General features: G+C 41.5%; 1 protein-coding gene across 2 annotated transcripts; it reads left to right on the top strand.

Annotated features, from left to right (window-relative positions):
- The first annotated feature begins 1,389 nt into the window (after positions 1 to 1,389).
- errfi1a (ERBB receptor feedback inhibitor 1a) lies at positions 1,390 to 8,801 on the top strand. 2 transcript variants are annotated; one of them, XM_042506633.1, is made up of 4 exons: positions 1,390 to 1,558; positions 4,239 to 4,417; positions 4,597 to 4,685; positions 5,603 to 8,801. In XM_042506633.1, exons 2-4 carry the CDS (start codon positions 4,266 to 4,268, stop codon positions 6,706 to 6,708), a joined length of 1,347 nt encoding a protein of 448 aa, XP_042362567.1. In that variant the 5' UTR covers positions 1,390 to 1,558; positions 4,239 to 4,265; the 3' UTR covers positions 6,709 to 8,801. The 2 variants fall into 2 exon arrangements, with proteins under 2 accessions (XP_042362567.1, XP_042362574.1); XM_042506640.1 differs by lacking the exon at positions 1,390 to 1,558 and having other exon boundaries at positions 4,343 to 4,429.
- Positions 8,802 to 12,627: the final 3,826 nt, after the last annotated feature.

The following is a 12,627-nucleotide window of genomic DNA, read 5'->3' as shown; positions in this document are numbered from 1 at the left end:
ATCTAAAATCAACACTGGAGTGGCACAATGCTGCCATTGTTTGGTTCTGTTTAGAGACAAATTCTTGTGCGGGGCAGACTAAACCATTTTGTGTTTTTAAGGGTTAAGAGGGGCCTCAGAGAACTTCCACTGTATTTTAAAAATGAGCCTCTTAAACAGTTTATTCATTCATTCATTGTCCGTAACCACTTCGTAAGGGTCGCGGGGGGGCTGGAGCCTATCCCAGCTGTCATTGGGCTAGAGGCAGGGTACACCCTGGACAGGTGTTATGGCACTAATTATTTTAAAATCTTTAAAAAAGTCAAACAAAACCAAACTTTGAAGCTTTTATGTGTCTTCGATAGAGAGTCCCAGGGATGATGTTTTTCTGTAGGCCAACACAGAAGTTAAAATCGGCCAGGTTCCCTCGTCAAAAAGCCCATTGGATTGCTTACCATTGGATAAGCTCTGTGATAAACAAACATTCATGATCCTTACATATTTCATTCAGCAAGATAATCTTCACAAATCAACACCACTTAAAGGATTTGAAAACCTAAATGCAATCAGCAGAAGTAAAAAGCTAATGCTAGGCTAAAACAAACTACACTACGGTTGTGTCACCACCACGACGTGTCTGTAAACCTGTGTTCGGCGGTTTTGCGTGATGATATTTTGTAGTCTCATTTACCCGCTTGTTAGCAGCCGCCGTTTTTAAGACAAATTAAGCTTCGAAGTTTGCCAGTGGGACAATTACTGACATATTTTGTGTCATAAAACAAAACCTGAAATTCTCTTCAGTTTATGTTAACCACAGACATTATTTATGGCTTCTAACCAAAAAAAAAACCCATTCAAAAAACCATTGACTTTGAGACGAGGGAACCGGAGGTACTGATATGCAAACTGATTTCTGGGTTTTAGGACTCATTGCTGGGCTTCTCTAAATATCCCACTCCCTCCTCCAAACTGTAATGCCCCTGTTATTTCACAACAGTACACAATTATGAATAAACATGACTCCACTGAATCAGCCAATCCCCAGTGAGCTGCAGCAGCTGCAGATCTAATTGTTGAGGTGTTTACTGTATCTCCTGCATCCCACTGGAACAGATAATCAGCTGACTGTATCCCTGTGTTCACACCTGCTCCGTCCTCCAAGGTTAAAGGCAGACTTTGATCACATCAAGTAAATGCTTAAATTAGCCCTGCTGTGTATACGTTCAAGGCTGATTCTGCAAATGCATCCAGCCTGTCCTGCTGCACGTAGGCTGCACAGACACATGGTGCAAAAAAAAAAAAAAAAAAAAAGGAAGACTGCGCCTTTAAGGGCAAGTGTGCGAGGCGGAGCCAGCGCGTCTCTCGTGTGGTGGAGCTTATAAGACATTGCTCACTACAATGCAAGACTTATCTAAAAGTGTCACTGTTTAGCCGGAGCGCCTCCAACTCGCAGGCGTCCTGTCCTCTGATGCAATCAGGAGACTACATACTCTAACCAAAGGAACCGAGGAACTATATTTCCCCCCCAGAGGAGTCTACGGGAGCGAGTGAGCGGAGGAAGAAGTGCGAGGTTATTTAGGTGAGTTCAGAAAGTGATTTTTGAAATGTGTTGGCTGTCCTAAGAGCCCATGTCTGTCTATTGTTGTGTATGTTGGTGCCAGCACGACAGACACATTGATGCAGCTCGTATTGCGATTATTTGTGTGTTTTTATATGTTGTTTTTATATCTTAAAGCCATTTAGTGGAGCCGACTTTAAAAGAGTTTAAAAAGTTTTGACGAAAATAAACAAAAAAAAAATGGGGACACATTTGTCCCATTTTGCTAAACCTATATTCCTCTTTTCTTAAAAAAATACAGTTTTTGATCCATTTATGTAACTTCTGGCAGATTGCAAACCTATATCCTGGTTTCCTTATTTTATTGTACTACATCTCTTTTTCCGCTTAAGCTAAAAGTGAAATTACCATTCTGTATCATCATTACCTGGCTTGCCAAATAGCTGACTTGTGTATTGTGGTGTGAGTCACCTGCCTGCTGAAGTTCTTTTAACCATTATTATCTCAATCCGGTAAAGTGAGGGGGTGTGCGCGCGCTGTTTGCTTGCCGCACAGGTAGAGCGGGTATGGTTGCTCGGAAACCGCTGCAGGGGTGTCATGAGCGGGGTGTGAACTCCTTCTTTCAAGGTCTGTGTGTGTGTGTGCGTGTGTGTGTGAGTGAGTGAGTGAGTGAGTGACTGCTACAATCCTGAATCAAAGGCAAGCTCTCTCCTGATGTTTGACATCAGTGCTAACCCCGTCAGACTTCCTCCTGCGTTTCCCTCACACTGCAACTGAGCCTGTCCACCTGTTGTATAAACAAAAAGTCCATTGTTGACCATAAAAAGACATTCTCTGGTCAAATTATGTGAATTAAGTGACTTCGAGAACCCCCCCCCCCTTAATGCTCTGCATGACCGCACATCATTTGTTTAATCCGGCTGCCTGTAAATGCTCTTATGGTTAACTGCCAGGATGAACTGTCTTTGCACCTGTTGCAAGAGGAAGCACAAGCCCCCGGGGTTCATTATCGAGGATCATGTTGCTTCCCATCCCCACCGAACCGAATCGACGGCCCTGGGCATGGGGAGTTGCATGCCTTGTTGGGCAGTTTGGCTCACGCTGATGCCCCGGGCTTCCTGTTGTTTTAGAGCTTTGTTTCTCACCAGCTGTCAGGGCTGCACATAAATATGGCTCTTAGGAGACCGGGAAACGAGGGGGCCGTGATCTTCTCAGTCATCACTCCCACATTATAAGGAGGACAGTGTGTCTCTGGGTGTGCACATGCACCTCATTTGTGGTCTCCAGATGAGGTGACCACCAGGCCGATGGATGCACCTGTTTGGCTGCATTCTGGTTAATGGGACTTTTGATAGTGAGCTAAAGACTAGCTGCAACAATGTGCGTCTGGTGTCACAGTAAACTCAGACATGGTGTGCAACACCTATGGCTACCCATGATGCACTTGCTCGCAGACATACATGTTCTGATCAATGTTTTCCAATTAACAAAATATTATAACATTACGCAAAATAATGTTATGTTGCATGACAATTGATTGGATCTTTGGTTTTCAGTGCCAAAAAAAGAGGCATGGCCTTGATGTATCGCAAGGTACCTGTTTTTGATGGTCTGGTGTTTTGGCATATACAGCTGGTTGGTGGCAAAAATGTCTAATATGCAAGTAAAGATTGCAAGCAGTTGCAGTTTTCAGTTTTGAAAATAATGCTTGAGATTCTGTCATACAGAACAGGTTAATCCAGTGTGAGATCGGATTTTGCTTCCAGTGTACCGCTGACCCCAGAAATATCAATATGTTGCCAGGGTTCCTCCCAGTTTCAAATATTGTACACATTGTTTACTCAGCCCTGACACATACTTTACATGACACGAACATTCAGGTCATTTGACTTGACTTGCAACATCAGGTCTATCTCTCTGGTAACCGGAGGAGCCCCTTCCTCTGCTGTTCAGGACAAACGAGATTGCAGCACTGGAGCACAGCACGGTCGAGTTTTAAAATAAACTGTAAACTTATTAAAGAGTGGAGGTCTGGAGAAATGCAAGTCTGAATGTTGGTTAATGAGTTTACACCTTAGATTGAATTTAGACTATAGATGGCTGTAGTTGAAATGTAAGTTGAGTTGTGTTTTTTCTTGTAAATCAAAACTGAACCAGTGTTTCCACTTTATGGAACTAAAACTTTTTATCTACATCAGGACAGCAGTTTGAAAAAGTAGACTTGGAGAACGGACAAAAGAAGTATTATAACAACATTGATGACAGAGATGTTTGTTGTTTTTGGTCTGTCTACTGCCTTTTTGCTTAATTTGTAAAATACAGAACTCTATGTACAAAGTCTTCTATCCTTGTGATGTGTTGGGACATAAATGACCTAAAATCTTGTCAAGCTAAGCTTTTGTCATTCCTCTGTCACAGGAGATTGTTGTCTATGTAGAGAGAAAAAAAAATCACAAGCTCAAGGCCATAGCTAAATATTTGCTTTGGTGGGCAGCAGACGGGTGTGTGTGTGTGTGTGTGTGTGTGTGTGTGTGTGTGTGTGTGAGTGTGTGAGATTTGCTTTCTATTCTAATATCTGACTTTTCTCTTTCTTGGTGTAAGTTGCGGATGTGGGCTCTCCCTTTTTACCCTCATTTTCTGTGTCTCTTCATCTGCTTTTGCTGTCACCGTCACTCATAGCTGTGTCTTTGCTGTGTTTCAGGTAAACCAGAAGTGTTTCCTGACTTTGATGCGACCCGAGTGTGCCTGGAGCATGTCCACAGTGGGTCTGACTGCCCAGGAGATCTCTTTTCCCATAGAAAACCCCTTCCTGAGGGGCAGCTACTGTCACAGCATGGCTGGATCCAAACCCTCCTGGAACTATCGCCATGAGCTGGACAAGTGAGTGTTCAGGTGCCACAACTAGCAGTTCATTAATGGGGAGATTTATAGAAAGAGATAGTTTTTTTTGAATGAAAGTGCTGTACTTTTATGGCTTAGTTCTGTTTGAGATTTCCTTTAATTTATGATTAAATCACTTATTTAAACTGGCACTAATCTATTTTTTTCTTTTTGAACAGTTTCTACTTCACTATGGACACTGCACAGACAGATCACAGCTCTCGTGCCCAACATAAGGGGCCACCTCCGCCATCTCTAAGTTATGAAAGTAAGTGCATGATCTGTCATCTGCACAGTACAGGTCTTCTGAAATACACAAATGCTGCATTGGATGCGTTGCTCCTTTCAATCATCTGCTACATACTGGATAGTGTAAATGGTTTTCCAGATGTATAAAGTAAGCTAGTAGTCATGGATGGATTACTGAACAGGCCTACCAGGCACAGGCCTAGGAGCCCAAAGTGTCGGGGCCCCTCTGGTCTTCATCTGCAAATTGTCACTCAAATAAAAAATAAACATGTACTAACCAGGAAAAGACTCAAAATAACCACATAGAGATGCAAAGGAACTGCAAAGAGACAAATACGAAATAACTGCAAAGAGATGCAAACAACAACAAAAGAGAGGCAAAAAAATTTCAGACACAAAACAACCCAAAAAGACGCAAAATCACCTCAAAGACACACAAAACGACTCCAAAGAGATGTTAACATCAGCAAGAGAGAAGCAAAAGCTCCATGAAGGGATGCAAAACAACTAAGAAAGACACAAAATTACCTCAAGGAGCTACAAAATGACCTCACAGAGACACAAAATGACTGCAAAGAGATGCAAACAACAAAATAAGAGAGGTAAAACCACTACAAAGACACACCAAACGACCAAAAAAGACACAAAATTACTTCAAAAAGACAAAATGATCTCAAAAAGTGACAAAATTACCACACAAAAATGACGGCAAAGAGACGCAGACAACAATATTAAAAGAGGCAAAACCACTACTGAGACTGTGTGTCTTGCTCCTATGTTGCAGAGGTGGTGGAGCTTTTTGTTTATCTGTGTCCAGTTTGTCTCATAATCCACCCATGCAAGATGTCCATTGGAGGAGTAAATTATGATTGTCACTAAAACCTTTATTAATAATACTGTGCCTCTAATGTGATGGTTTTTTTTCCTCTCTGACAGAACACAAACACAGTCCCAGCTCGCAGAGATTACCTCCAAAGAAATCCCGACCCCCACATCTCTCCCTGTCCTGCAGCGCTGAACCGTCCACCCCAAGTCCTGCTGATGACGACCAGGTGGTCCCTTCATTCCAGAGGCTCTCGGTGTACGAGTGCAGCAGTCCACCACAGACGCCAGGCAGATGCTCCAAGCCTCTGCCCCCCATCCCTCCACACACAGACATCTCCCCTGAGCAGGCTATGGACAGCGAGGTAGAATTTTTCACAAGTTCGGACGACAGCCGCTGCCTGGTGTCTGAACAGTGTCACAAATCATCTCCTTTTCGATACGGAGTCCCCAGTCGAAGGAGCTTCAGAGACTGCGGGCAGATTAACTATGCTTACTATGACGGACCATTACAAAGCCCAAAGCAGCCCCAGCAGCAGCAGCAGCATCATCATCCACAGGAAGTGCGGGAACAGTACGAGCAGCAGCGACAGGAGCCGCCTGAGCCGGTGGTCTGTCAGAGACAGCAGGACAAAGCTCAGAGGAGGCTGCGGCGCTCGCACTCCGGCCCAGCTGGATCCTTTAACAAGCCGTCACTGTTGCGCCTCACGTGCCACAAACGCCACACACAAAGCATGGATAAGCCTGAGGTGCCGCCCCCCATCCCGCCACGAACAATCAAGACAGGAGACTACCGCCGCTGGTCAGCAGAGGTCTCGTCTGGAGCTTACAGCGACGACGACAAGCCACCCAAGGTGCCCCCGCGGGAACCTTTGTCCAGAGGCAGCTCCCGTACCCCCAGCCCCAAGAGCCTCCCGACATACATAAACGGCGTCATGCCCCCAACCCAAAGCTTTGCACCAGATCCGAAGTACGTAAGTCGGGGTTTACAGAGACAGAACAGCGAGGGCTCCCCCTGCATCCTCCCCATTATAGAGAACGGCAAGAAAGCCAGCACCACACATTACTATCTCCTGCCTCAGCGGCCCGCATACGTGGACTCACCTTGCGTGGAGAGACTTCTACGAGTCATGGACAGCCCCACAGCTCGCAGTACAGACGCATCAGACTCAGACTGGGACTGTCACACCCGGAGGAAAGCACATGTGGATTTAGTTTGAAAAGTTATAGTGGAAGTAGCAGAGGACTCTACTGTACATGAGCAAAAACCACTTGAAAAACTGCTGCTTTTACTTTTTTTTTTTTTTAACCCCTATGTATTCTGAACACACAGGGTATGTGCGCACTGTATTCAGTTACTGGTAATGTTGGAATCACAGCTGAGATACTAAAAGAAACTGTATCTCAGACTATAGATCGTGGGCGAGATTCAACATTGTAGAGCTTATTTTTGATATGAGTTTTATTTCACAACATCCAACATTGTGCTGTTTTTTTTTTTTATGGTACAGTCAGAGGGTACAAGCGGGCCTTGAACCTCATGTGCTCAGTGTTTTCTGGAAGGTTGAGGATGTTTTGTGAGATGACGCTGCTTTTGTGTCTCACAGGGGACAAAAGGTCAGTAACATAACCATGTATCACGCAATATATGAAGTCTAAATGCTAATTAATTTTGTAACGAAATGAAGGATGCTAGCACACAAATCTCTTTTCTGTTTGCTATTAACACACTGATATGGTTTTCCTGCCTTGATGAAGTCTTAGGCCACTATATCTGTGTAAATTTCCCTCATGGTACATTTTGTACTCAGAGTTGGGTACATAACTGGTAGCTACGCATGTTTCCATTGGAATGTCTAGTGCAGCTTAAATGGTGTAGTCAGTGAGTGTGTGTATGATGTGCGTGGACGTGTTTGTGCAAACGTGCATGTGAACAGCAGTTGGAAAAGTGTTGTGTGAGACTTTAGTAAACAACTTTCTACGATTGGTAGAAAACTGTCAACTATACTTGTTACTGTGCTCTGCTTAGTTGCAGCACCTGCTTTTGAACACAGCCCTCTAAAACAGTGATTGTTTTTTGGTTTTTTTTCAGTGTCCAGGTCTGTTTTGTTGCACGGAAATCGGCCTGTCGAACATTAAGTGAATGTACTCTTTACTGAAATTCCATCAAATAGTTGGAGGAGCTTCTTTTTGGTCAAGCTGTGAGTCATTGCTTGGAGTTAATTTGCCTCAAGTACTACCTCCCTTTGATATTAACCCTATGTATCGCATATTTCCCATTAGTAAAGGCAAAATCTGAATATATAAAAGATGAGGCTCCGTATGTGACCCAAACACAGTTTTTATTTTAGAGCACTTTTAAAAAACAGTGTTACAAAGTGCTCCACATGGCAGCAAAATAAAACCCCACAAGTCATAAAATCAACATATTTTAAAAGACAACAGCTCAAGAAAAAAACAAAATTTGCATGTAAAATTGAGGAAACAAAAGATAGTTCAGAGGAAGTTGGGAAAGGCTCTCTGACAAAAGTATGTTTTAAAAAGGAAATTAAAAGAGATCACTGACTCAGCGGACCTGAATTCCTCAGGCAGATAGTGCCAGAGCCTCGGGGCCCTGACGGCGAATGCTCTGTCCCCTTTCAATTAAGAGTAACACAAAATCAGTTCTAACCGGATATCCTTAAATAGAGATCAGCAGATCGTAGATCACAGAGATGCTTGGCTAACCTGTTAATACAAATGCATTACAAAGACAGCGCAGGGTTTACCTACCTGACACAGACTTTCCTGTTCTGCTCATGCATTCCTGCCTTACATGGTTGCAGTGGGTGTGGTCTGAGAGACTCTGGCTGCTGGCAGCCAAGAAAATGTATGAATTTTTATGTTGTAGATTATTCAAGAAGCATCAGGACGGTATAGTAAATGTAGCAAATGTATTGAAGTAACCCTTGGTATTGAACACGGTTGGGAAAACTGCTAAGGTCAAACGGTCATTGAAATATACTTTTTTTTCCTCCTCTCCCTCCTGCTCACAAAACCTTGCCAACACAATGTTGCTTTTGACTTAAATGTCAAAAAAATGTTTACATCATACACTGATACTATTTAATCTTAAGGTATTCGTATGTCTTATTAGGAATAATAAAACTGAATGAAGATTATCAAGAAATAACTTCTCTGCTGTGGTGAAGACATGCACTGGGAGAATACAGTATGCTGTGTACAGTATTTAACAATTCAATTTGTTGTTATGAATAGTTGATAAGTATATAGTCTTTAAAAAGAAAGCCAAAATAAAATGACTTATTTATGAGCCTGCTTCGTTCTGTTTCTTCAATCTGTCAAGCCTGAGCTCTCTACTCAGCTGTTTGGCCTGTTTTATCACCCACACACCCTCCTGCTGTGCCTTATTGTGACTGGCCTCTATCCAGAGAAAGAAAAGTGACTTACAATGGTCGACTGACAGGTGTGCAGCGTTTTACCTTCCTCTTCCTGGTTAGAGTGCGGTCTCCTCCTGCATGACTGCTCAGATGCTCTGCAGCAACCAGCTTTGCATCCACAGGTTTTTTAAGCACTTAACTGTGTCGCAAGTGTTTTACTCTTGACTTGAGTCCATGTGGCTAGGTATGGAGCCGAAACCGCAGTGAGCAAAGCAGAACATTAGAGGTCAATTTATTACTGAATAATAAGCTGCAGTCACAATATCCACCATAACCTCTCTGCAAGTCAGTGAGCATTTTTGTAGTTCTTTGGTTTTAGTTTGATAGCAATTGATTTACAATTATTGCACCAAAGACAACAGACTGAACCACCTGCAAACCCTCTTACCTGGTTCACTTTTAGGTGAGCTGCTAGGCGACAGCATGGGTGGTGACTATAGAGACTAAAAACAGGCCGCTCATTTTGAATGTCTGTTTGGGGCATGAAAGATCAAGTGCCAGATGACCTAACAAAAGAGTGTGGTCTGAGATTAGCCTCTGTGCAAAAAGCATTATTGCACCACTGTGGCACTAAAAGGCGTTGTTGTGCTTTGTGGAAGAAAATAATGCCTGCATGCTTATTCCATGCCACAAAACTTAAAACAAGACAATGTTTCAATTGGGGCTGCTCCTCGAATTATCATTTGGAGACCCTCAGTTGACTGAGATTGCTTCAAGTCAAGCAGTGGTTTTTTTCTGTGCAGTGTATTTCTGGGGCGGCTTTGGTCCCCAGATTTTGCTTCAGAGTGAGAGTTCTTGATTGTCACTCTACTCTTTGCAGCTGCGATATGCAGACAGCGGCGCAGCGGGGAATTTACAGCTCACAGCAAATTAATGTAACACAGTCTCTGGCTTTTGTTAATATCTAGTGTTGGCAAAAAATGTTGCACATTTGCAATCCGTTGTAAGCGCAGTTAGCTTATTTACTGTATGACGTGAATGCTGCAGTACAAATCTGAGGAACTTGTACTTTAATTGAGTATTTTATTTTAATGCCACTTTCCACTTCTATTCCAATATACTTTAGAGGGAAATATTATACTTTTTACTCCACTATTGTTATTATTAGATAACTGTAAGTTAAATTAAGATTTTTGCATACAAACCATATTACAGTGTACATGTACAGCTAAATAGTTAGTCCATTAATTACAAAATTATTTTGCAACTATTTTTATAGTTGTGCAAGTCATTTTTCATTTCTCATATAAGGATCAATGCTTTTCCTGTTAATTATTTTCATTATTTTGATTTATTACATTTATTTAAACTTTTTTGCATGCATACTTTTACTTTTGATACCTCAATACATTTCCCTCAAAACACATTCAGCCTACTTTGTTTAAGTGTATTTAACAGGACGTCAATTTCACTATTGCAGCAGTTCATGGTCTTCTTACAGCCTGTTATTGGTGTTATCGCTCCAGTCTTTGCACACAGTACAAAACCTGTCCTTATATAGTGTTTAGGCATGACTTATGATCAAGGGGGATTCATCATTGAACACAGCTGGGTAAGAGCAGATTTGGGTTGTTAAGAGCCTTTGGTTCTTACCAGTAAATTAATAGAAAATATAAGAGAAATGTAAAATAATGTTTCTGCACAAGGCCCATTGTCTCATAGGGCATGACTGTTTTCCTTCATGTATGCTGTTTTTTGATGGCCGTGTGCCTAACGTGACACATGCACAATTATTCTCGCTTAACTTCTTTTTGCATTCTTACTTTTGATTTGACTTGCAGAACTTTTTTTCTACTTTAAATCAAATTCCAAAAAAAAGCATATTGGATCATTACATCTGTGAAAATCATTTTAAGTCACTGTGGTTCCAAACTGTTTCTGTTTTTGTGACAAATTCAGAGCTGAGTTGAATGGACACAGTTCTCAGCATGGAGGTGTGCTGGCAGCTAACAGTGCGTAACAACGGCAACAGCACTGACAGAGCTAATGGTGTCAATCGGGGGAAGCCAAACCAAAACCGAAACCAAAGCTTTCATGGCCATCCGGATATTAATGGTAACTGCCCTGTGAGCACAGGGCAAAGGGGCAGCAATGAGCTGGTCAGTGTGATACACACATGCACTAACATGCACATGCGACTGGACCAGCTGACCACAACAAATCACAGAGAAGCTCAGATTAAAGCACAGACACAGAGGTCCACTGTTTAGGGGCCATTACACCAGTATATCTTTACAAGGCAAATAGTGGTCTGCTGCTTTATTAATGCTCTGAATGTTGCAAAGCTTTGTGTTTCCTTACTGAACATTATTTTTCCAATGCAACACGAGTGTTTTTTCTTAAATATGCCGTTGGATTTTACTTGGGTTCAGTTCAGGCATCAAGTATGAGGGACTTAACTTCAGTTGCAGCGCCTCGACTCCGTCAAACATATTTTTAGCCTCAGTTAATTAGATAGAAGTCCTTGGTTGGCACTACTGATGGATTAACAAGTGGAACAAACTTGTTTTAATGATAAGAATTATTACAGTAATTATGATTACTGCCTCATTAATTGCTATACAGCTTCCTCTGATTAGTCTGCAGTTGTCTGAGTGCAGGAGAGAGCATGTCTGCTGTGCCAAAGAAATCTGCATGATTTATATATACATAAAACATCTGACAAGCAAACAAAATTATCAGACATCAAGTCTCCCTATCCGCACACTGGTGGATGTAACTCTAAGGTCCAGAAATTGAAATTAAGTACCATTACAGTACTGTACAACAGGGTTATATGAAGGTAAAATTATAATCATTAAATACTTCACACTTTAACAGTCAAAGTAGCTTCTTCTGTACATGAGGTTAGCTTTTTATATATTTTATTCTCAAACAGTCGACAACATTGTATTCCATGTTTGAGGCTATTCACACCAAATCCCAATTCTTATCTAGGCTTATCTACAATCTGAAACAATGTACAATTTTTAAGAAACTTTTTTTTCCCCCATAAAACTGTTTTGGGGCAATGCCTTGTCGTATGTTGTGAATTAAAAGGGGGGCTAATATTAAAATTATTTCAGGCCATTGTGGCAGTGCCATGGGATAATGAGAATCGAAACCACTAAAAAACTGTGAAGAATAATATTTAGCTTGTAGTAAAATACTTTTAACAGTGAATCAAAAGTTGCATATAAGATTTAAGATTCAATACCTGCCATATCAACATGGTAAATATAACACAGAGTTCACTTTAAGTTTCTGTGTCTGGGTTTTAGTGTCATCTAGTGGTGAGGTTGCAGATCGCAACCAAGTTGATCTGTGTGCTAAGTGTGTAAAGTATCTAAGGTGGCAAACACATAACAAACAAATAAAGCAGGAATGTCTTATTTAGAACCAGTGTCTGGTTTGTCATTCTAACAACAACAACAACAACAACAACAACAACGACAACAACAACAACGACAACAACAACATAGCTTCTTAGTTTCAGGTGATAATAAAATAAAAATGAAAACATAGTCATGAATATTAAATTCCTTTTCTGTTATCACATTTCCCTAAATCCTACACACTATACCTTTAAAGGAATACTTGACCCAGAAAAATTACTGTTTGAAAATCATTAGTCTCAAACACATGCATATTTGCAAAAACAAACAAACAAACAAACCCTGTCTAGCTTTCAGAGAGCATTAATAAGTTGCCATTTTTCAA

This window comes from Plectropomus leopardus, chromosome 2 (assembly GCF_008729295.1).
Source record: "Plectropomus leopardus isolate mb chromosome 2, YSFRI_Pleo_2.0, whole genome shotgun sequence".
Taxonomy (NCBI): Eukaryota; Metazoa; Chordata; class Actinopteri; order Perciformes; family Serranidae; genus Plectropomus; species Plectropomus leopardus.
This window is presented reverse-complemented; position numbering and strand designations above follow the sequence as displayed.

Excerpts from the sequence above, each read along its gene's own strand:
- errfi1a (XM_042506633.1), top strand. The coding sequence starts at position 4,266 with ATGCGACCCGAGTGTGCCTGGAGCATGTCCACAGTGGGTCTGACTGCC. Across the intron at positions 4,418-4,596 it reads TATCGCCATGAGCTGGACAA|TTTCTACTTCACTATGGACA; the intron begins GTGAGTGTTCAG and ends CTTTTTGAACAG. Across the intron at positions 4,686-5,602 it reads GCCATCTCTAAGTTATGAAA|AACACAAACACAGTCCCAGC; the intron begins GTAAGTGCATGA and ends CCTCTCTGACAG.